This window comes from Hemicordylus capensis, chromosome 4 (assembly GCF_027244095.1).
Source record: "Hemicordylus capensis ecotype Gifberg chromosome 4, rHemCap1.1.pri, whole genome shotgun sequence".
In the NCBI taxonomy this organism is placed as follows: Eukaryota; Metazoa; Chordata; class Lepidosauria; order Squamata; family Cordylidae; genus Hemicordylus; species Hemicordylus capensis.
The window spans coordinates 7201794-7224804 of NC_069660.1; the positions used below are offsets into that span (position 1 = coordinate 7201794).

Here is a 23011-nt window from a genome sequence, read left to right on the forward strand (position 1 = left end):
TTCCCTCCCTGCGGCTCTCCCAGCATCAGGAGGAAGGGCAGCCCTGACCCGAAGAACCCTCAACCATAACATGGCCCCAAAGATGGAGAGAGAATAAGAATGCTTTTAAATAACTCCACCCATTAGTTTTTCCTTCTGATGTTTTATTTAGCATCCTGTGCTGCTATCCCATAAACTCGATTGACATGAACTACGAGGGCAGAGATGGCAAGAGACTTTTAATTTGGGTTTGGCTGATTCTTCAGCCCTAAGCTATTGATTGCCTATGAAGATGAATCGCAGCTGTCTGGGCCAGTCTGATGGGTGAGACGCAAGCGTTTTGCTTACTCCTGGCATATGGAAGTATAATGTTTTATTAAGTGTCAGATCAGAGCAAGCAGGAAAGGAGGGTGGGAAATCAATTGGCTCCTTTATATTTTGATCCTGAAGACAGGAACGATGACACACACTTAATTTTGATTGCAAAAGGTCAGGGTGATGAATACCCTGGGCAATGGCTAGCAGCTCCCTGACAAGCAGATCTCGCTGATAAAGGGAAGCACAGAGCTTGATGTTTTCATACCCATTTATATTTGCATTAATTCCTACGGATTCATAGCCTAGAGATTCATAGCCTTCTTCTGGCTGGGCCAAATGGATTGCTGGTGCAATGCTGCTGAAGTTTGGTTGCTTTGTGTGCAGAATAAGCCTCTGAATGTTATTAATGCATCTGCCAGAACCTCCCAAATCAGGAACTTGACTTGAGTTTCCAGCCTTATTTCTTGTAAAGATATCTAAATCCATAGGCTAGGTCATGTTGGAGTTCAGGAGAGTTAGATTATTTATCTGCCTCACCTGCAGCAGAATGGCACAAGGGTGAAGAGCACTGCTAATTAAGATTGTCCAGAGACATGGAGTTAAACTTCTAAGTAAGCTGGTTTATTTAGGAAATACATCAGATGGGTAGTGTTGCCAGAACTGCCCCGGAATGCTAGCTAAACACCCCAACTATGTTTTTGGCTTCAAGTGGGGAAATTAGCTTGGCTTGGGGAGCAGTTTGGTTCCAGTATTAATTTAAGCAAGTCTTGGTGTGTTGGAAAAGATGAGGAGGCAGAAATATAGTTTAAAGATTTATTAAGGATAAAATAGGCTACAGAAGGCAAAAATCAGGTTAGGCAAATGCAATCAAACTTAGGTAATATTCTAAGAGTCTTGCTGGAAACAATTTAGCTGAAGTCCTAATGGAGACTCTATCAGTTTGGCTAAGGTTCTCAACCAGAGCCTGGCTGAAGGCTTGTATTAAAGAGTGCCAGTGAAGCAGAGAGGGAGGCAAAGAGAAAAAAGCAGTAAGGAGGCTTAGAAGGGCAAGATGTTAGTTACACCTTATCTTTCCTTCCCTGGGTTGTTGGTGCATTCGTTACACGTTGGTTGGCCTCTTCACCAGTAGACAGGCAGGGGACAGCAAGAAAGAAACAAGCAGCAACAGACTGCAACTTGCGTGTCTGAGGGACTGACGGATAGTATAATCCAAGGAGTCTCCCCTACATGATGTGAAGACTCTCTCTGTGTTGTGATGACTCTGAAAACATGTGGTGGGGTTAGGGCAGATATACTGAAAATCATGCCGAGGCTTGAATGGAATCAATCAAGGGGGCTTCTCCTTGTTGGAAATGGAGTTCCGGTGCATCGACCTTTTGCACCAACTATCCTAATGACCACTAGAGGCATTGGGTGTAGAGGTAGCTAGTAAGGGTCTCCTTTACCTGTGCCTGCTCGACTCTGCTCTATGGCCCCTGTTTTGACTCCTCAGGTACTTCCTGTAGTGGGTCATTCCCTTTCCTCCTAGAGAGAAGATGGAAACATCTCGCTCTCTCCCTACCTATTCATTATGTAGCTGATAGATAGGATAGGTCTTTTCTATCCCAAATATACTTCACCAATAAATCAATTTCGTTTAGCCTCTACAGTGATCTCCATGCGTGTTACTTAAATAGCTGCAACAACTAAACTCTGCACTCTGTAACTGGAGTGGTGGCTTCCTTGCTGCTTTGCTAAATAATCACAAACCCCAACACTCCTTCCCTGTAGGGCAAGGATGTTTGTGCAAAAGAAAGACATCCACTGCTAGCTGGACTGAGTCACTATGAGTGAATTTTGCTCCACAAAAAGCAAAGATAAAGCTATGCAGATGTGCTGCTTTTAGTGAATGGAGCTGAGCTCATTTGCATATCTCAAGACTGGGATGTCTTCACTTGCATAAGATCTCAACTTGCTGGTTTCTATGGGCCACTTCTCCACTGAGTCCTCCCCAGAAAATGTCTTATTCATAACGAGATGGGAAATGTACCGTATCTTTGCTACTCATAGGAACATAGGAAGCTGCCATATACTGAGTCAGACCATTGGCCTATATAGCTCAGTATTGTCTTCACAGACTGGCAGCAGCTTCTCCAAGGTTTCTGGCAGGATTCTCTCTCAGCCCTATCTTGGAGATGCTGCCAGGGAGGGAACTTGGAACCTTCTGCTCTTCCCAGAGCGGCTCCATCCCCTGAGGGGAATATCTTATAGTGCTCACATTCTAGTCTCCCATTCATATGCAACCAGGGCAGACTCTGCTTAACTAAGTGAAGGACAAGTCATGCTTGCTACCACAAGACCAGCTTTCCTCTCCTAGTGTTTCAAATTGTTGTCTGACTAGGTGAGGAAATTCCTCCCTAACTGGTTTACCTTTGGAAGAGGTCTGCATATGCACATTGCTATATCTCTGTTTGAGAAAAAGGTGGGGGTGTCCTATTCAGTGAGATTGCTAGTTTGACCTGAGGCACGTTGCCCCACACTTGCTCATGTAAGTGACCACTTGTGAATGCCAAACTGCCTTTTCCGCTTAGGCAAGGTGAAAAGTTCACTGTTCACTGACCATGAGCCCTCAATGCAGTGCTGCTGAGACTTCGAATAGTGGGGTGCTTTGCAGAGCTACCCCGAATTAGAATCGTACTGGCAATACATGCCTAGCTGCTACTACATCAGGAGTGGGAGGAGGAAGAAGACGGAAGTCTGTCTCTCAGGTGAGAAAATGAAAACGTGAGACTATGGCCATCTTCGGACATAACGGCAAACCGGAGGCAAATGTGCCAAAGGTTCAAGGCTGTGGTCATCTGTATGGGTGAACTCACAGTTTCATCACCGAACCACAGGTCGATTTTAAACCCCAAACTTTTGATCTGCTTTGGGTTTCACCATGGAAACCACAGGTTTCAAGATGGCATTGTGTCGTCTAGATCAGGGATTCTCAACATTGGGTCCCCAGATGTTATTGGGCTCCATCCCCTGAGGGGAATATCTGACAGTGCTCACACTTCTCGTCTCCCATTCATATGCAACCAGAGTGGACCCTGCTTAGCTAAGGGGACAAGTCATGCTGGCAACCACAAGACCAGCTCTTTCTATCAGCTTTGGCTGATTCGACAGCTGCGTCCATTCCTTGAAGAGGATGGCCTCAAAACAGTAGTGCATCAGCTGGTAACCTCCAGGCTTGACTATTGCAATGCGCTCTACATGGGGCTGCCTTTGTACGTAGTTCAGAAACTTCAGTTAGTTCAAAATGCGGCAGCCAGGTTGGTCTCTGGGGCAACCGAGAGAGACCATATTATGTTTTGAAACAGTTACTCTGACCGCCGATATGTTTCCGGGCAAAATACAAAGTGCTGGTTATTACCATTAAAGCCCCGAACGGTTTCGGTCCGAGTTATTTTAGAGAGCGCCTCCTTCTGCATGATCCCCACCGCACATTGAGGTCATCTGAGGAGGTCCATCTCCAGTTACCACCGGTTCGTCCGGTGGTGATTGAGAAGCGGGCCTTCTCTGTAGCCATTCCTGGACTGTGGAATGCACTTCCGGCAGAAATCCATAATTCAAGATCGTTACTGTCCTTCAGGAGAGCCCTTAAAACCTATCTGTTTGGCCTGGCCTTCCAGGGTTTTTAAACTGTTGTAAATGTTCAGCCTGGTTCTCCAGCGTTTTTAACTGTTTAAATGTTTTAACTGTTAATTGGTTTTATGCTGTTTTTATAGTTTTGATTTTAATGGTTAATTGATTTTAATTGTTTTTATTTTGATGTAAACCACCCTGAGCCATTTTTGGAAGGGCGGTATATAAATCGAATAAACAAACAAACAAACAAAAGGTCAAACGGCAGCAGCTAAACCCACAATATTCCAGGGTCTGCTGTATTCTCAGTACTAGATTTAAAGCCCTGCATGGTATGGGCTCTCCATACCTCCAGGACCACCTTGTTCGATATGTCCCTCACCGGGTCCTGAGATCAGCCACAAGTAATACCTTGGTGATCCCGGGCCCTTGAGATATTAAACTGCAATCAACAAGAGCCAGGGCCTTCTCAGTGGTGGCCCCAGCAAGCTGGAACGGTCTCCCGGATAATATCAGAGCTCTCCATGATCGGTTGGCCTTTCGTAAGGCATGTAAGACTGAAATGTTCCGTCAGGCGTTCCATCGCTGAGATAGCTGGTAGTAGAGTGATCTTGTAATCCATGGTTACTATGTCATGTGGAATGAGTACTGTATGGGGTTGGGGTTAGGACATTATGTAAGATGTATTTTGTAGAATTGTGTTGCTGTATATGTTACGGTTTGTAAGCCGCCCTGAGTCCTATCAGAGTAGAGCGACATATAAATCTAAATAAATAAATAAATAATACATTCCAAATGGGGACCCAGAGCCCCCGAGTGAATTCATGGCAGAAGTTAAATTTAAATCAAGGGCTCCCTGATTCAAAGCTCAGCCTTTGCGTTCCCACACTACAGCAGCTTTCTCCCTGTGCCTCACCAAATGTGTGTTTAATCTCCCTGTCTCATCCCCCACAAGTTGTCACAGGAGACTGCTGATGTAGTATTCAGAAACACTATAATCTAACAAACACAGAGAGCGTGCTCAATATTTCATTTGCTACAGAGATAGAGGCGGGTGGAGATCAAGCCATACTAAGTGCATTGTGCCAAAACCTGTGGGTTGGAGGTGAAGGGCATCGCGTGAGAGCTTTTAAACTGACTAACAGGCATGGGGGGGGCAGGGGGGATACGTGAGGGTGGATGGCTCAGAAACAGAAAAGAGAGTCTCTCCCATTTTGGAGCAAAAGGGTAAAGCGAGTGGGCCTGGAGAAGGCATGCAGAGCAACTGGTGTGTAATAGAAACCATGCAGTGGGGGCGGGAGCAAAGAGGGATCACGAGAACAGCGCCCAAGTCCCCTGAATCGCTTTAATTTTGGAAAACGTTAATCTGGGTGACCCAAGTCTCAAGAGAGACAGTGGTTGACATGCTGTATAACATGATGTGCCCATTGCAAAAAAAGCTGCTGTACTAAATGCAAGAATTGTGTGAATGCGCTTGCACAATCAACATCCTGGAAACTATAGCCGTCAATTGCATAAGTGAGTTTGTGGAATTCTTGTGTATACACAATAGCACTCTTACACAAGTGCGCAAACATTCGATTGCAACGCGCATGCAATGTGCAGTGAGTCAGCCAGTGTGGGCAGACCAGCACTGGCACACAGACACAACCCAGCAGAAAACACGTACTTCTCATCAGCTTTTAAACATCCTAGCAGAATCACATCAAAGCACAAGACCATCTAATAGATCGAAGTGCCAAACCTATCCATTCATCAACAGAAACTGATGCCGTTTCAATACAATCGCATCAGTAGATCTTAAAAAGGGCAACCAGACTCTTTAAAATAAAGGCACACACAGCTACCCTTGTGTAGTTATTCAGGATGAGTGAGTAACTTGGAGTCGGAGCATCAATGGAAAGAGCGGGCTAAAAAAACCCACAAGAAGCCTCCCCCCCCCCGAAGACAATGTTGTGTCTCAATGGGGTTAAAAGCTGACATTATCCATTGAGAGCCAGTGTGGTGCAGGGTGTTGGGCTAGGACTGGGAAGACCCGAGTTCAAATCCCCGTTCATCTGCGAAACTGACTGGGTGACGCTGGGCCAGTCACGTGTCTCTCAGCCTAACCTACTTCACAGGGTTGTTGTGAGGATAAACACCTCTCTGGGCTCCTTGGAGGAAGAACGGGAGATAGAAGCAAAATCAATCTAAATAAATAAATAAATAAATAAATACATGTGACCAGTCTTAGAGAGGAGAGCTGGTCTTGTGGTACCAAGCATGACTTGTCCCCATAGCTAAGCAGGGTCTGCCCTGGTTGCATATGAATGGGAGACTTGATGTGTGAGCACTGTAAGATATTCCCCTCGGGGGATGAAGCCGCTCTGGGAAGAGCAGAAGGTTTCAAGTTCCCTCCCTGACTTCTCCAAAATAGGGCTGAGAGAGATTCCTGCCTGCAACCTCAGAGAAGCCACTGCCAGTCTGTGAAGACAATACTGAACTAGATAGACCAATGGTCTGACTCAGTATATGGCAGTTTCCTATGTTCCTATGTAAATAAATAAATAAATAAATTCCTGCAGTAGCAGCTACCACAAGGCTAGTGCACTAAAATATCAGTTTCAGGGGAACAACAGCAGGAGAGAGGGCATACCCTCATCCACTGGCATCTGGTGGCATCTGGTGGGCCACTGTGTGAAACAGGATGCTGGACTAGATGGGCTTCCTTGGGCCTGATCCAGCAGGGCTGCTCTTATGTTGTTATGTTCTAAAACACTCCCCATGCTTGTGAGCTTTTATTCCAAGGATAGTGCACTGGGCTGGCTATTTGCTGTAGGTCTGCGACCAGTCTTGTAGAAAACAGCTGAAGATTCTTGTGCAGTTTGATTAGGGGATGTAATCCACCTTCGCACTATGAGGGCAGCCTACAGAAGGGCTCCATGTCCCCACCACATTCCTGGCAGTGTTGGCATGGAGACTCTCCTTGCAATTAGGCCGAAGCAGCAGGCTGTAAGCTGCATAAAATGGTGTGGACGCCCACGTGAAGCACTACCATATGAAGTGCTTTGCAGTCATCATGTGGGTGTCAGTGACGTCTCTGAATTGACCGTACTCTCTCTCTCTCTCTCTCTCTCTCTCTCTCTCTCTCTGTGTGTGTGTAGCGGGGAGGAGGGCAATACAGGAGAAGATATTAAATTCTGGTAACAAAATGATTTTCTGTTTTGTTTTGTTTTAAGTAGCATTCAAAGGGGGAGTGATGGGAGCTGTAATCCAACAACATCTGGGGAAGGTTGAGAACTCTTGCCCTACCTTGTCAGACCTAGAATCCATTGGGGCATCCTTCTGCATCCTGATTCCATCCAGACATAGCCACAAGATGCTTCTAGGAAGCCCACAAACAAGGCATTAAAAGCAACCGCCTTTCCACATGCCAGCACCTGCTCTTCAGAGGCATAGTGTCTGAATATGGAGGTTCCATATAGCTTTCATAGCTAATAGTCATTAATAAATCCTCCATGAATCTCCATGAATCATATCAACTAAGTACTCTCGTTTTATGGGACAGAAATGAACTTTGAGGTAGGGGTAAGGGATTTCATATTTCAAATTCTAATTTGTCAGCTCACCACTGCTTTCCTTTTTGTTTTGTTCCAGTCATTGCTTCCATTTTCAACCGGCCTGAAGCTACAAAAAACATTAAGGCTGAAGTTGGTTCCCAGTCCCTAGAAGCACCATGAAGTTTTTAAGCAGTTGGGAGCCAATTGCCCAATTCAGAAGGGGAAGAAAACAACTTTGCTGCCCTCTTGTGGAAAGAAAAGTGTGCACAGAAGTGTACAGCTGTAAGACGAGGCCTGGGTTTAAAAGGTGATTTTTGCATGCGCACTAGCTAACAGCCGTTCACATTCAGGTGGTGCAGCATGGAATCCCCTGAATCCAGCAGAGGAAGCCACAATTTAGGGATCGCAGCACACAACAGCAAGATGTATGCATACATCCCCTGCCCCCCTGCTTCCATTCTCTTCTGTTGACAAAAGCATGCCCTCCAACATTTCACAGATGAAATAGGGACATGCCTGTGAATATAAAGGAGCTTGGCCAAGCAACTTGGGGGTGTGGCATACAAGGTAAAGGGAAAGTGTGCCATCAAGTCGATTTTGACTCCTGGCGACCCAGAGCCCTGTGGTTGTCTTTGGTTTTATAGAGGAGGGGTTTCCCATTGCCTCCTCCCGTGCAGTGTAAGATGATGCCTTTCAGCATCTTCCTATATTGCCGGTGCCCATTATAGTACCAGCAGGGATTCAAACGGGCAAACTTCTGCTTGTTAGTCAAGCATTTCTCCGCTACACCTCTTAAGGTGACACAAAGCATGCCACAAACAGAAACCAGCTTATAAAATGCCCCCCACTAGTCAACTTTTTTCTAAACTTAAAAAAACCCCTCCCAATGTCTTAGCTTTTCCTCAGCTGTTTCCATTTCACTCTTTTTCATCCTAAGATTTTCCCAGCCCCCTTTTGCACCCCATCATTACTCCTTCACTCACTGAAGATGGTAATTTCTCCCTGCCTCCCCCAGTGATCCACCTTTTCTGCTCTCAAATTCTCTCTCACATTGTTATCAGCCACCACAAAAACACAAACCCTTCTCATCACACTCTTCCTCCATTCCGTTCCTAATTCTTCTCCAAACCACATTTTCCACCTCAGCAATATCTTGGGTAGCTAGCTTTTTGTCTGGCAGGGCCAATGGGTTGTTGACAGCTGCAGCTGGCAGAAACTCAGCGAGTGCCACTTTCCTTAGCAAAGCATTGCGGTGGCGAGGAAAGGCTGGCCTGCTGGATTTCTGCCTGATATGCAGACGTTAAAGAGAACAGGACTGCTGACTGGAAAAAGTTGGCAGCCTTATCCACATTCCTTGTCAGCTATTCATCTTCAGCCATCCCATCCCATCATACCCCTTCAACTCCCCAAAATTGCTCCATTGCATTTATCCACTAACGCCCTCAATTCTGTTTCCTATGAGCTCACTCTAAACTTCCCTAAATCTTGTTTTAATCCCAGCCAGCAGTGTGGTATAGTGGTTACTCTTCTCAGCCATGAAGCTCACCAGATAGCCTCTATCGTCTTAACCCCACCTCACAAGTTTGTTGTGAGGGTAAGAATTAGCCTCAGACACACTGCCCTGAACTCTGTGGAAGAAGAGAAGGATATTAATATGGATATTAAGGATAATAAAAATAAAATCAGTGATGAGGGAGATCCAAATTCAAAGCCCTACTTGTCTATGAAGCTCACTGGGTGTTCGGGGGCCAGTCATCGATTTCTCTCAGGACATGAGAGACACAAGGCAGCTGCTTTTAGAAAGATCCCTGCTAACTGGGCAGAGAGGCACTTTCTAAAGCAGTTCTTCTGCTTAGATTTAGCAGGGGGGGGGAGCAACTAGCCCTGTTCAGCCTCAGCACAGCATCCCTCCAGTGGCTGTTGTTGGTACTTTGTGAGGCCTTTGGGGACTCATCATCGTCATCGTCATTTATTAATTCCCATCTTTGGAAAGCCCTCCCAGAAGAGCTTTGTCAGTCTTCCTCTTTGCTTCATTTTAAAAAGAAAACCTTCCTTTTAAAAGAAGCTTCTAAAGACTGGCTGTGCTTGTCACGTATCATCTGCTCTCTTTTTATTTGTTTTAGGATGATTCATTGTACTTTACTGCCTGTCTTTCACTCTTTGTATTCTTTTATCATAGATTGTATGTAGCAGCAGTGCCCAGGAGGGGCAGGATATAAATATTTTAAATGAATAATGATTTTCTACGGAAACCATTTTGAGAACTACTTTGTGAAAGGAAAGGAAAGGAAAGGAGGGAGGGAGGGAGGGAGGGGGAGGGGGAGAGAGAGAGAGAGAAAGAAAGAAAGAAAGAAAGAAAGAAAGAAAGAAAGAAAGAAAGAAAGAAAGAAAGTCAGTCAGTCAGTCAGTCAGTTAGTTCTTTAGGGCCAGCATCACAGGGGTTCTTCTCAGGACAAAAGTGGCGGGGGGAATCTCACTCTTTGGAGGAAAAGTGGGAGAAATAAGTGTGACCAATAAATAGCCCCCCCCCCCCCGCCACCCTCGTGTCAGCTGGGGCAGCAGGGAGCTCCTCTCAGCCCTCCCTTTGCAAAGGGCCATGCACATGAAGGACACATGATTAGATACCGACTACAATGCTGGGGGTTGATTTAATGCATGCAGGGACCCTAAATCAACAAGGCTAAACCTTCACCCCTGACTGTGACTTGCTGCCGCCGCTTTTAAGCGGATTCTCATATACTGGGTATAATGTGCCTAGGTTCTTAAACGGCTTTCTTCCGAAGAGGAAAAGCTCCCGCCACCCGCCAGAACCTTCCACTAACCCTTCTGGGTTCTCAAGACTCCGAGCTCCCATTGGGTGGGTCCTCCGATCCCTCCCCTATTCTGCCACGCCCCCGACCTCTGGCTCCGCCCCCTCCCCGCCCCCTGGGGCCCAGGCCTCCAGGCTCCAGAACGCGGCCTTGCGGAACAATGGGTTGCCATGGCGACCGACGAGGCCTGGCCGCTGCCCCGAGCCTGCCCCTGCCGGCCCTGGCCCAGGCAGAGGGGGGTGGCGAGCGAGCGGCTGCCCCGGGACCAACCATGCTAAGCCACAGGTAGCCCGGGACCGGGAGGGCGGACCCTGCTTTCTCGCGGGGGAGGAAGGGGGCAGCGAAATGAACCCCCACCTCCTCCTTTCTGCCTACTGGGGGGGGGGGGGGCGGAGTTCCCCCTCCCTAATCCTGGGGGACGTTTGCTTTCTGGGGTGCCCCAGAGACTGAGTAGGGGTCCCGCTGAGGACTGGGGGTTGAGGAGGGGTGGCTTTATTCTGCAAGAATCCTTGCAGAAAGGGAGGCCAACCCCTCTGCCCCCCCCACCCTGGTGCTCGGATTATGGAGGGGGGGCAGGTCAAGAGACGCCTTTGAAAGGGGGGAGTCTCTTCTGTTTAGCAGGGGAGAGCAACTGGCCCTCTCCATCCCCAGCACAGCATCCCTCCAGTGACTGTGGCTGGTGTCTAGCCTATGTTTCTTTTAGATTGTGAGCCCTTTGGAGACAGGGGACTGTCTTATTTATGTATTATTTTATTTTCCTATGTTAACCGCTTTGAGAACTTTGGTTGAAGAGCGAGATATAAATATTCAGAGGAGGAGGAGGACTCTCCCTTGAAAACACACACACACACACTTACACTTACTTTCACCCAATTCATGCCCCCCTGGGTTTTTTCAGGAAATGACCCCTCTGCCATTCACGCACAGACCCCCCCACACACAGAAGCAGAGGGCTCAGCTGAAGGCAAATCTCCCCTTGAATCCCGAGGGGGGGGGGATAAAAAGGAAGGGTCTCCAGGAAAAGTCTCAGGAGAGTTTGGAGGCACAGACTGGGGTGGCCTCTGCCACACAAAGTATTGCAGGTCTGGAGAAAGCAGGAGCCCCTCGACCAGGAGTTCCCAAACGTGGGTCTCCCGGTGATGTTGGACTACAGCACCCATTAAACAAGGTTTAAATTGTTTTAAAATGTTTTTGGTGACTGGTTTTAAACTCTTTATTTGGTTTTGTATTGATTGCTTTTCATTGATCGAGCTGCGGGTTTGGTTTTGTCCTTGCGCCCTGCCCAGAGCCTTTTGGATGGGGCAGTATAAAAATGTAATCACAAACTAACCCAAGCCACAATAGCTGAATGGCTGGGCATAGTGGGAGTTGTAGTCCAACAGCATCTGGTGACCCAAGGTTGGGAATCCCTGCCCTAGACGAAGGGATGGGGACTGATTGGGGTCTGGGAGGTGGTTTCTGAGAGGTGGTTCACACACATTGACTGCCCCTTCCCATTTAATTGCCAGGGAGCATGCATGCTTCTCCCCCACCCCCCACACATACCTTCCACGAGGTAGGCTAGCTACAGGTGAAACTCGGAAAATTAGAATATCGTGCAAAAGTCCATTAATTTCAGTAATGCAAATTAAAAGGTGAAACTGATATATGAGACAGACGCATTACATGCAAAGCAAGATAAGTCAAGCCTTAATTTGTTATAATTGTGATGATCATGGCGTACAGCTCATGAAAACCCCAAATCCACAATCCCAGAAAATTAGAATATTACATGGAACCAAGAAGACAAGGATTGTAGAATATAACAATATCGGACCTCTGAAAAGTATACAGTGTACTATGCTTGATTGGCCAGCAAACTCGCCTGACCTGACCCCATAGAGAATCTATGGGGCATTGCCGAGAGAAGGATGAGAGACATGAGACCAAACAATGCAGAATTGCTGAAGGCCGCTAATGAAGCATCCTGGTCTTCCATAATACCTCATCAGTGCCACAGGCTGATAGCATCCATGCCATGCCGCATTGAGGCAGTAATTGCTGCAAAAGGGGCCCAAACCAAGTACTGAATACATATGCATGCTTATACTTTTCAGAGGTCCGATATTGTTCTATTCTTCAATCCTTGTCTTCTTGGTTCCATGTAATATTCTAATTTTCTGGGATTGTGGATTTGGGGTTTTCATGAGCTGTACGCCATGATCATAGCAATAGCAATAGCAATAGCACTTACTGTACATTTATATACCGCTCTATAGCTGGAGCTCTCTAAGCGGTTTACAATGATTTAGCATATTGCCCCCAACATTCTGGGTACTCATTTTACCGACCTCGGAAGGATGGAAGGCTGAGTCAATCTTGAGCCCCTGGTCAGGATTGAACTTGTAACCTTCTGGTTACAGGGCGGCAGTTTTACCACTGCGCCACCAGGGTATCATCACAATTATAACAAATTAAGGCTTGACTTATCTCGCTTTGCATGTAATGCGTCTGTCTCATATATCAGTTTCACCTTTTCATTTGCATTACTGAAATTAATGGACTTTTGCACGATATTCTAATTTTCCGAGTTTCACCTTTATGCCTGTCTGAGAGAGCCCAAGGCCACCTAATGAGTTTCCTAGCTGAGTGGGGAGTCGAACCTGGGATTGCTCCTGGTACACCCAACCACTGCACCACACTATTAACTGATGCACAGCCCAAGGAGGCACGTGCTGAGAAAAGTGGTAAAATGACTGTGTCAACTGATGTTAGGTGTTCCCAGCTTCAGTGGCCATCTATTAGTCACCAGATTCCAGGTTAAAGCAGATCTGGGTGTTTTAATGGCTTGCAAGCTGGAGGAGTTGTGAGCAAATGTAAGGATCCTCCTCCCTTAACTCTGGAAGAAAGTTAGACAGTGGAGAAAGGCAAACACAGAACACCCTGGCTGTATTCAGACATCATGTTGTACAGGTGCCTATACATACTTAGATGTTTTTGTACACACAGTTGTACAAACATTCAGTTTAAATGTGAACCTGGGTACAAGTCCATTGAAAAGAAGCTTTAAAATTATATTAGTGGAAATTTAAACCCCCACTCTATGATCCCTTGGATTTTGGTAGCTGTTAATTACTTATACAGCATGGATTCCTCCTTGGTCCTGCTTTGTTTCTTATTAGTTGTTCATGCCAAATGAGTTTCATGATTCTTAGCATTTGTGCACTGTAGTGAAGAGAGTGAGCTTTGAACTAGGAAGACCTCCGTTCAAATCTCACCTCAGCCCGGATAGGAGGGGAGTGTGTGTGTGTGTAACACATCCGGAGACCCAGGTTTGAGACCCCACACCTCACAGCGTAGTTTTAAGGATTCCTGCAAATGTATGTTAATTGCTTTGAACTTTAAGCATTATATAAATGCTGTTATTCATATTATCAGAACTCAATTTGTGTATCACTCGATTTTAGTTTAATTAGCCTACTTATATTCTGGCAGGTTATTAGGTAGATTTTGTAATTTCTCATCAAGAACTGTGCTGTCTGAGACTTGTATTTGATCCAGGCAGGCTTCAATGATGGTGATGTTTTGCTTGCTTGTTTTGTTCTTTTCCCTTTCCGTTTTTCAATCTTGATGCAGGGTCCAGGTTGGATTTATGGGGTTTTTGTGTAATCTCACTGAAACTTTAATAAAACGTTAATTTAAAAAATAATGACTCACACATACACACAGCCTTGGGAAATGTAATAAATAATTTTATTTAAATAATAAATATTATTTATTAATTAAATATTAATGTAATAAATGTAGCTAGTAATAAATGTAGTGTTACACCTGTAACACTACATATATGGCTTAACCTCTATAAAGCATGGTCACTAGTTTATTGCCAGGTTATTGTATGGTGCATAGTGCATACGTCAGTTTCCAAATACCACCTTTGATTATTATTTTTAAGGCACCACCATGTTTCTAGACTTCATGGCTGTGGAAGTGTGTAAAAAGTTAAAGTGATTAAATGGAGAAGCCTTGAGAGGCATCAAGTGACCACACAGTTTACCTTTTTCACCATCCATAGCTGTTCAGCCCAAACACAGAATTCAGTCCTCTGTCCTGCCTTTGTCCTGTAATGTTGTGTTGGCCTCCTCAGCTACTCCTTTTAGAAGATTATAGAACCATGATTCCCCTAATATTGGGAGAAGTTGAGGAAGGGGCTTATGGAATTTAAGCCTCCCCCCGCCATCCCCCCCACTCATAATTTAAGGCTCTCTTGGTTCTCTTCCCTTTTCACCTTCTGCTGTCTAGTCTGCCCACTCTGCCATGTTTGTGAGTTTGCCTCAGTATCTTGCAACAGAGTGAGCTGTTATTTGAAAACAAGATAATATAAGGACCAGATATAATAAATAAAAAATATTTATTTTTACTCTCACTTAGCTCCATGGCCCCGAAACATAACAGACTCTAGAGGCAGCATAAAACAGTACTGGGGATAAATGTTGTTACAGTAACAGCTGCAGAAATAATTGAGGCTGGAAGGATCCTATTTGTAAATATACTAACAGATCTTGGAATAGTGGTGGAATCTCTCAGGGAGAGACTGATTCAGCTGTCCGTCTGTTACAGAGAGTTTACACAGCCAGAAGATCTCTGGCTCCCACTGGCTGAGCTGTTCAGTTCCTAAGGGCTGCTACTTGCCATTGGGTGAGCTGTACTTTTCCCAAGAGACACTGCCTGTGGACTGAAGGGTCACATTGGCTATGCTGCTCGGGGGCTAGAGGCACGCAGGTTATGTTAAAAGGCCCCTGCATAGTCTGAGCAGGGGCTAGGAAAGGGGCCAATAGGGGACAGAGACAACAGCCAGCTAAAGAAAGTAGGGAGCCTCTTGAAGCAGGGAGTGATTCACAAGGATGAAAGGAGGAGGAGGAGGAGTTTGAGACGAAGGAAGGAAAACTGGGAGAGAGAATGAGCAGAAAGAGACCAGGAGCTTCAGGGCAAAGGGAGGCTTAAGTTCACAGAGTAGTCTGAAATAAGTGGCCACATCTTTGGCTAAAGTTCGTGACTGACCTGGTTTTCCTTTGGGTCTTTTTTTCGTTATTTTTGCTTTCCAGTCCAGGCATAATGAACATTGGAACTATTGACGTCTATTTGAACAAGTTAGGAACCAACCTCCAGACCATGGTGTACAGTGAGGAGGAGCAGGAGAATGAAGCCTGGAAGATGTACATGGCAAGGAAAAATGTTGTGCTGGAATTCCTGCATTCCGACTTGAGCCTCCATCTGCTCAAACGCCATCACAAGAGGATCGAGCTTCTGAAAAAATGCTCCTATTACATTGAAATCCTGCCTAAGCACTTGGCACTGGGAGATCAGAACCATCTGATGCTCCCTACCACCATGTTCCAACTGATAGACCCCTGGAGGTTCCAGAGGATGAAGAAAGTGGGGACAATCCAAACCAAAATCCAGCTGCTGCTCCTGTCTGACCTGCTGGAACAGCTAGAGAGAGGTCGGGAGGAGCTGGTCCACTTCCTAGAGACCTATGATATGATGACTTTCCTCTCCAGGTGGGACCTTGTCAAAAAAAGGTTGTCCAGTCTCTCTGAGCAGATGGATAACTTCCTTGCTATGCTGGTACCTGGAAGGTTGTACGTCAAGCACCGTCTGGTATCAGATGTTGGGGTTACCAAAGTCCCACACATCAGGCTCGTCCTTAGCACAAAAATGCCAGTTATGTTTGATCGGAAGGAGTCAGTGGCACACGAGGACTGGGTGAGTCTCAAGTGGTTTGTCACTAGCCAGCAGCCGCAGCTCGAGCAGTATGAACTGCGTTTTAAGCTGTTGGAGCCCAGGACTCCCCAAGAGAGAGTCCACTGTGGAATAATGCCCGTCACCTCCAACACATGCGAAATCCGCAACCTGCTGTCCGACCATTTGTATAGATTCACGGTCAAAAGAGCAGAGACTTACACCCTTGTCTATGAACAGTGGTATGACTCCATCACACTTAAGACAAAACCATACCTTGAGGACGGCATGGAGAGCTCCATGTCCGAACCCTGACTTTCCCATCTTAGCAATTCACAAGGAATGTAAAATAAGTCAAATTAAAAGCTTATTTTTAAAGGTTTTGCATCAAAGCATGAGCTTTTTTGTGTCTTGCGTGGACGTTTGACAGACTTCAATAGAAACATTGCAGTCAGTAGTCAAATTGAAGTCAGTAGTCAAATTGCAGTCAAATTGGAGCTGCTGGCATTGCTTCCTATGAGACAACCTGGGAAGGCCCCCTTGGATCTCACACAAAACATCAATAAAAGCTCTAGGTGTCTGTGGGCAAAATTGCTTGTTGAAAAACTGCATTAAATTTTACAACTCATTTTACATTCAAGACAGATTTCCCAAATGTATAAACCACTTTTTAAAAGGAGAGGCTAGAGCAGGCCAGTACAACACAAGGCGGCCCAGGGGACAGATCTGGCTGGCCACAGGGGTGGCCCAAAGTACTGTGGTACCTGAGGTGAGGTGCAAAAGGCTGCCAGCCGTCTTTCAAAATTAACCTTTGCAAGATTTGAAAGCGCACGGGAGCAGGGAGGAGGAAAGGTTGTTAGCAGCCTCCTCATACTGCCCGTAACTAATAATTGATTTCACTGAGATGAATAATTTTAATGTAATCATTAATGTGCCGAAAATTTACCTCAGCCCACACACACCACCAGGGCATTTAAGTTGTGCCCCCGGGATAGAGGGAGCCATTTCTATGGCATCTGGACGGTGAACAGGAGGCAGACTAATTGCCAGTCCACACAATCATTTAATGGGTTGGAGCAGCTCTTTCTATCCAGAAGGTGGGCTTATGTGAAACAGCAGCACCACTCTTTGCCACATCTCATGCTTTTGATTACTGTGGTTATTTCTGCTTGGAGTTCTGTCAGGTGCCTGAAGTGTTTGACAGCCCCAAACAAGTAGCACCTGAGATATGTGACATGACTGTGACATATGTGACATGACTGACTTTTCATAAGAACAGCCCTGCTGGATCAGGCCGAAGGAGGCCCATCTCGTCCAGCATCCTGTTTCACACAGTGGCCCACCAGATGCCTATGGGAAACTCACAGGCAAGAGGTGAGGGCATTCCTCTCTCCTGCTGTTACTCCCCTGCAACTGGTACTCAGAGGCATCCTGCCTCTGAGGCTGGAGGTGGCCTGTAGCCCTCCGACTAGTAGCCAATGATAGACCTCTCCTCCATGAAGTGATCCAAACCCCTCTTAAAGCCATCCAGGTTGTTGGCTGTCACCACATCTCATGGCAGAGAATTCCACATATTGATTATGCGTTGCGTGAAAAAGTACTTCCGTTTGTTGGTCCTAGATTTCCTGGCAGTTTCATGGGATGAACCCTGGTTCTAGTGTTATGGGATAAGAAGAGAGGAAGGACTTTCTATACACCAGGGGCATAGCTAGGGGAGAGGGGGCCCCTCTCTCCAGCAGCCCCTCGGAGTGAGGGAGATAATGAAGAAAATAGGGATGGATGGAGCTGGGGGGCCCTCAGGAGATCGGAGGCCCGGGTCCTTTGAACCCATCCATTCTGGTTCTTAGGGTTTCTTAAAATCAGGGGTTGCATCCAGACGAACCATGTCAGCAAACTCACAGCACACATTCTGGAGGTGGGGCAATTTTCAGCAATCGCCCCTTCTCTCTGAACCTTGCTGTGACTTCCAAAAATATGTATGGGGCATATTTGGGGGGCTCACCACAGGCTTCAGAGAGAAGGGGAAATAACTGAAAATTGACTCTTCCCCAGTGTATGCTGCTTCCTTAGTTGGTTATCTGCCAGGAATGGTCTTGGCTGGCATAGATAGTCAAGTATGCTGTACAAACATTCACTGTTTTGTAAAACAGCCACCCCCCACTGCCAGAAGATGGGATGGCCACCAGCTGAGATGGTTTTAAGATTAGACAAAGTTCAGAGGAAAGTTCTCTCAGTGGCTAGATTCCATGAAACTATATAGAACTTTCAGGTTCAAGAACAGCAGCATTCTACTAAATACCAGCAGGGGCGGGGGCAGGCAGCAGTGGGAGAGAGCTATGGTCTTCCAGCCGTACTTGCAGCTTCCCAGAAGCACCTGGTTGGCCATGATGAGAAACGGGATAGCGGATGACATATTGTGTGCAGTGGAACATAATGTTCATGCAGTTGTGCAACAACATTGTACCATTTAGAGCTTGCAGCACAAGGTTCTTCTTAGGCCGATTCTTTTGTCTGTCAGTGGTTATTCTCGTTGAGTTTGCTCATTGGTCTACACATGGAACTGAATGAGATGACAGAGGGGGCTGTTTCACTTCAGATTGCTGATGGTGGGGTGGTATTTTGGAATCCCCCCCCCTTGTGGGGAATGAAAAGAGCACATCAAGGAACAGGCTGAGTTAGAATCTTTCTCCCTATTGTACTAGTTGCCTATTTTCAAGCTTTAAAAAAAAGAATTTTTAAAAATGAGCAGCATCTTAACTGTGCTTCTCCCTTGACCTAAAGTCTGAAATTGTACTGCTGATTTTGCTACAGTAGGATTCTGCCACTTCATTGTGCTACTCATGGAAAGCAGACCTCCTCCCCTCTCTCCCACCACACCCCCAACACAAAGAATGAATGACCACTATCAGAAACATTTTTTTTTTAATTTTGTATGGTATATTCAGCTGCACAATACTTAATTAAAGAGGAATGTCAAGATTCATAGAAACATCACAAATATTTTATCAGTTTATAATCTTAAAAATAGTTCAGGCTAGTAGAAGTCATAATTTAGGGATATAAAATACTTTCTTTTAAACATCTAGCCCACATTTTCACCCACAAAAAGGATAGCTTACATACAAATTGTTTTTAAAACAATCAAAAATAGAATCCAATAAAAAGACAATTAAAATCCCTAAATATACACGTTTCAGAGAAATTTTAGTCCATTTCATGGAAAGTCAACATTTCAGGTACAATCCAGCAAGACCATTTCTGAAATGAGTAGGACCTATGCAAAACCAACATCCCATTCTTTTCAATATGGCCTGTGCAGGAGAATGTCCTGCTGACTTGTACTCTGCATCTGCATGAGCAACATTATTGCGCTAAAATAGTTTAAAAATTGTATCTGCCTTTATACTGCTTGGTTTTAAGTAGAAAATGTCTCTATAAATCAGGGACCTATGCTCCAGGCTCAAATGTCTAAAGGCTTAAATGAAATGTATTTAACAAGTCTTTGGAGAGGCAAGCATATTCTATCTAGGAAGTGGAAATGTGTTCTCTTAATAGAAATTCTGTTGATAAAAAGAAAGTTTCGCTACAATCCCTGCTCGCTGAGTCTATGTCATGGGCAGGGTTTCTTCACCCAATGCAATTCACTTACTCTGCAACAACAACAAAATGGAGCCACCCTTCTCAAGGAACCTTCTCCTGCACAAGCCTCTTGGAAAAGACCAGCCATCCTAACAAGCCAGGTGGGCACCAAATGAGGCAAAGGTGCTTCTGCTTCCCGGCAGCAACTTGGGTGGCTCCTCCCTCTTCCATGCAGGCAGCTCAGCGCTCAGACGGGGCGGGAGAGAAAATTGCTGTCGGGAAACAGAGGCAGCTGGTGCATTTACCACAATATTGGAAATGACAGTAGTGCTGGTAGTTCAACTGGCAGCGTCTCCACTGGCACCACTGCCCCATGTCCACAGCAGCAGTGCCACAATAGCTTCCCGTCACTGTTATCCTTGTGCATCACGTCAGCCACTGAGGCATATGCAGGAAATGTTCCCAGTGGATTTTGCCATTTCTTATTTGAAGAAGCAGCAGCAGCAACCATACTCAACCTCGCTGAGCTATAAAAGTTTTCAGGGGCACACTTTTCCACACTAAGAATGAGGACCCTGTGCAAATGCCACAGGGAACAGTCATTTACCTTATGGAAAGAGAGAAGATATGACAGGTTGAGAGAGTGGTCAAAGACAGCCATTTGCCTGGTTGCCCACGTTGAGTAAAGATCACCTCTAGGTGACTGGACAAGGAAGTTTAAAACAAAAAAGCAATCCATTTTTCATTTGGGCCACCGATTACTAATATAGTAATCGGGAAAGCTAGCAAAAAGGGATGAGTAGCTCTCAGAGTTTTTCAAATGAGTTCTTGTGATCTAAGAAATCAGCTTATGCATAAGGCGGAGCAAGCAATACACAGGTATTCTTGTGCCTCTGTGCTGGCTCAACTATTTCTTTATGCAGCCACTAGGATACATATCAAAAGTATTACTAGAAGATTGGCTCTCCTGTCTAAAAACCTGTCCCCCGTTCCAGAGTAGAGAGATCCAAGTAGGCTTTGGGAGTTTACAGGGGCGGGGAGGTCCCCTTGCACTTATAATAACAATCTTTAAAAGGCAGCAAGTCTTGAACAAGTACACACCACTTTCACATTTTAAAATACTGAGGTAGAACAATGGAAGCGAGTGAGCTGCCTCGTCCCCCTTCCATTGCTATTAAGATCCCTGACAATACGTTTCCATTGCTGGAGCAAAGGAAAGAAAACCACTGCCACCACGTTCGGTTTGCTGCTTGAATTCTAACCCCACTACACCATTAAAAAGCAGCTCCGCATATTGCTATAATTCAGATACATTAAAATCTAAGACACCAAAAAGGAGGCAGATTAAGACACAGAGCATACGTTTGGGGGGCACAGGACTTCTTATTGCATATTCCCACGGCGCTTCGGGTTGAGGAAGAAGCCCAGTGGCATCATCTTAGTGCAAACATGGGGCTAAATTGATCCCTGTAGGTTTTGCACAGTTTTTGTGTGGACATGCCAGAAAGGACTGTGGACCATCAATGCAGTGCAAATGCTATGCCGTGGCAGATAATTCCAATCCAGTTTGCTCAGCAATCCCAGGTCTCTGGAAATTCCACATGTTGAATTTCATTAAGAGTCTTTAGGCACTTGGTATATTCAGAGCTGGAATGATCAATCAGAAGCCTTCCGTCCTCTCCTTCCAGATTCAGCACACACAACCCACATGGAATCTGCACAACGCACACAATTCTGTCACGCTGGATGCACAAAAGCATGTAAGACTACAGAGCACATCCAGCAAAGTTGTAACGCATGTGTAAACACATATGGCTAGCTTAGTTTTGCGATACACAGGCTCATACAGAACATTCTGCTGGATGGGTGTGTGGGAGGGGCTGGGGTGGAGGCTGTCGTCAAGGCTCCAACAGGGTTCACAGGGAGAGAAAAGGCAGCCTTGCAGAGAAGCAGCCAAAATGTCTTAACAGTTGCACATCCATGACTGCTGATAGAACACAAAGTGGAAAACTGGGGAGGTAAAGCTTCAAAAGATCCGAGATCCTTTCATCAGAAGCAATTGCATGCGTGCGCGCGCACACACAACATATCCTTTGCGAGAGAAAACACCTTCAAGTAAAATTCAAAAAGAGAACTTGAAAACATTTTTTGTACAAAGTGGGAACATTTTCTTGGGATAGAGAGAAAATTCCTGGGCAATTTATATTTGATGGCCATGATGGCCCCTCTTGAAAGGTAACACAGTCTTTCATAAAAACAAACTCTGCCATGACCAAGCCCAATCAAGGCCACACAGAAGTGTTTATGTTCTTACTCTGGCATAGCAGGTATTCCTTCTAGATAGTCCTTTATAGATGATCCATACAACATCTGTGTGTTCCCCAAAGCAAAGGTAAGGTGAATGTCCAAAATGGAAGGTTGGGGGTTCTATCCCAGCCTTTTGGCCCCCGCTCCAAAAGCATGCATCTTCCAGAGATAATGCCTTCAGAAATGAAATAGGAGGAATTCCAAGTCGAGATCAGAGAGGTTATCCAGTAAAATGGTGGCCAACCTTCCTGGCAAGTGGACCACAAGTCAAATCCAAATATAGGATGACTCTAGTGAGCACTACAGTCCAGATGGAGCCCCTTGTGCCTCAGGGTGGTTCTGCCTTGAGTCTACTGAGCTAGGGAACAGGCAGGACCAGAAACAGTGTCAGGCTGGAGTCCATAGGCAGGTGTGGCACAACCCATGCCACAGACCTAGTACGATCCTCAAATTATGGTTGGAAGTCCTCTGCTATAGTACTCACAGCTTGATGCCTAGAAAGAAGATAAGCACCTTGTGGATTTCCTGGTGGCATCTAGTTAATATGGGTCACCAATTCTGGCACAACTTTGGCAATTGTTCCACACAAGAGATGGCATGCCCAGAAACGGGGCAGGCACGTCATCTACGTACAGCTGGTCTCCTCCTGATCTGAATTGCCTCCGCAGTGGTGTAGCATCCCTGATTCCGGTAATGTTCCACAAGTCTTCGCCACAAGGGGTTGCTTTCTAGGAGGTATCGGTTTCCTATAAACAAAGCCAGGGTGTAGGGATGGGGGCAGAAGAGACAAGCCACAAGTAAGATCAGTGTAAAGTGCTCATTTGAAATGGGGCTCAGCCTAGTTTCTTTTTCAGCTTCTCTGTCTGCCTCCATATCCCCACTCCCTGCCACCTCATCATCACCTGTTTTCCTTCTCTAGAAAGCATATTTCAAGCTTGGGTCCCCAGGTATTGTTGGACTGCAACCCTCATCATCCCAATGGACTTTGTAACTGGGGATGATGGGAACTGTAGTCCCACATCATATGGAGTCCCAAGCTTGAGAATCCTTGTTTTAAGAAAACGGTGGTGATGCTGCTAGAGTCCGCCAAGTACAATTCAAGGGCGAGTAACAGTTCAACGGTTTGGGATAAGCAGATCTCACAATGAC

At 45.8% G+C, this 23011-nt stretch overlaps 2 protein-coding genes across 2 annotated transcripts in view; one reads left to right on the plus strand and one right to left on the minus strand.

Moving 5' to 3' along the window:
* The first annotated feature begins 10351 nt into the window (after positions 1-10351).
* FNDC11 (fibronectin type III domain containing 11) lies at positions 10352-16358 on the plus strand. The gene is made up of 2 exons (XM_053242553.1): positions 10352-10540; positions 15340-16358. The coding sequence occupies exons 1-2, from the start codon at positions 10416-10418 to the stop codon at positions 16289-16291; spliced, it is 1077 nt and encodes a 358-aa protein (XP_053098528.1). The 5' UTR covers positions 10352-10415; the 3' UTR covers positions 16292-16358.
* A 2523-nt stretch (positions 16359-18881) lies between these two features.
* The window catches only part of HELZ2 (helicase with zinc finger 2), an 81536-nt gene continuing 77406 nt past the window's right edge, over positions 18882-23011 (minus strand). The window contains exon 20 of the mRNA XM_053250270.1: positions 18882-22608. Coding sequence (XP_053106245.1) covers positions 22484-22608 — 125 coding nt within the window. The 3' untranslated portion in view covers positions 18882-22483. The remainder of the gene's footprint in view (positions 22609-23011) is intronic.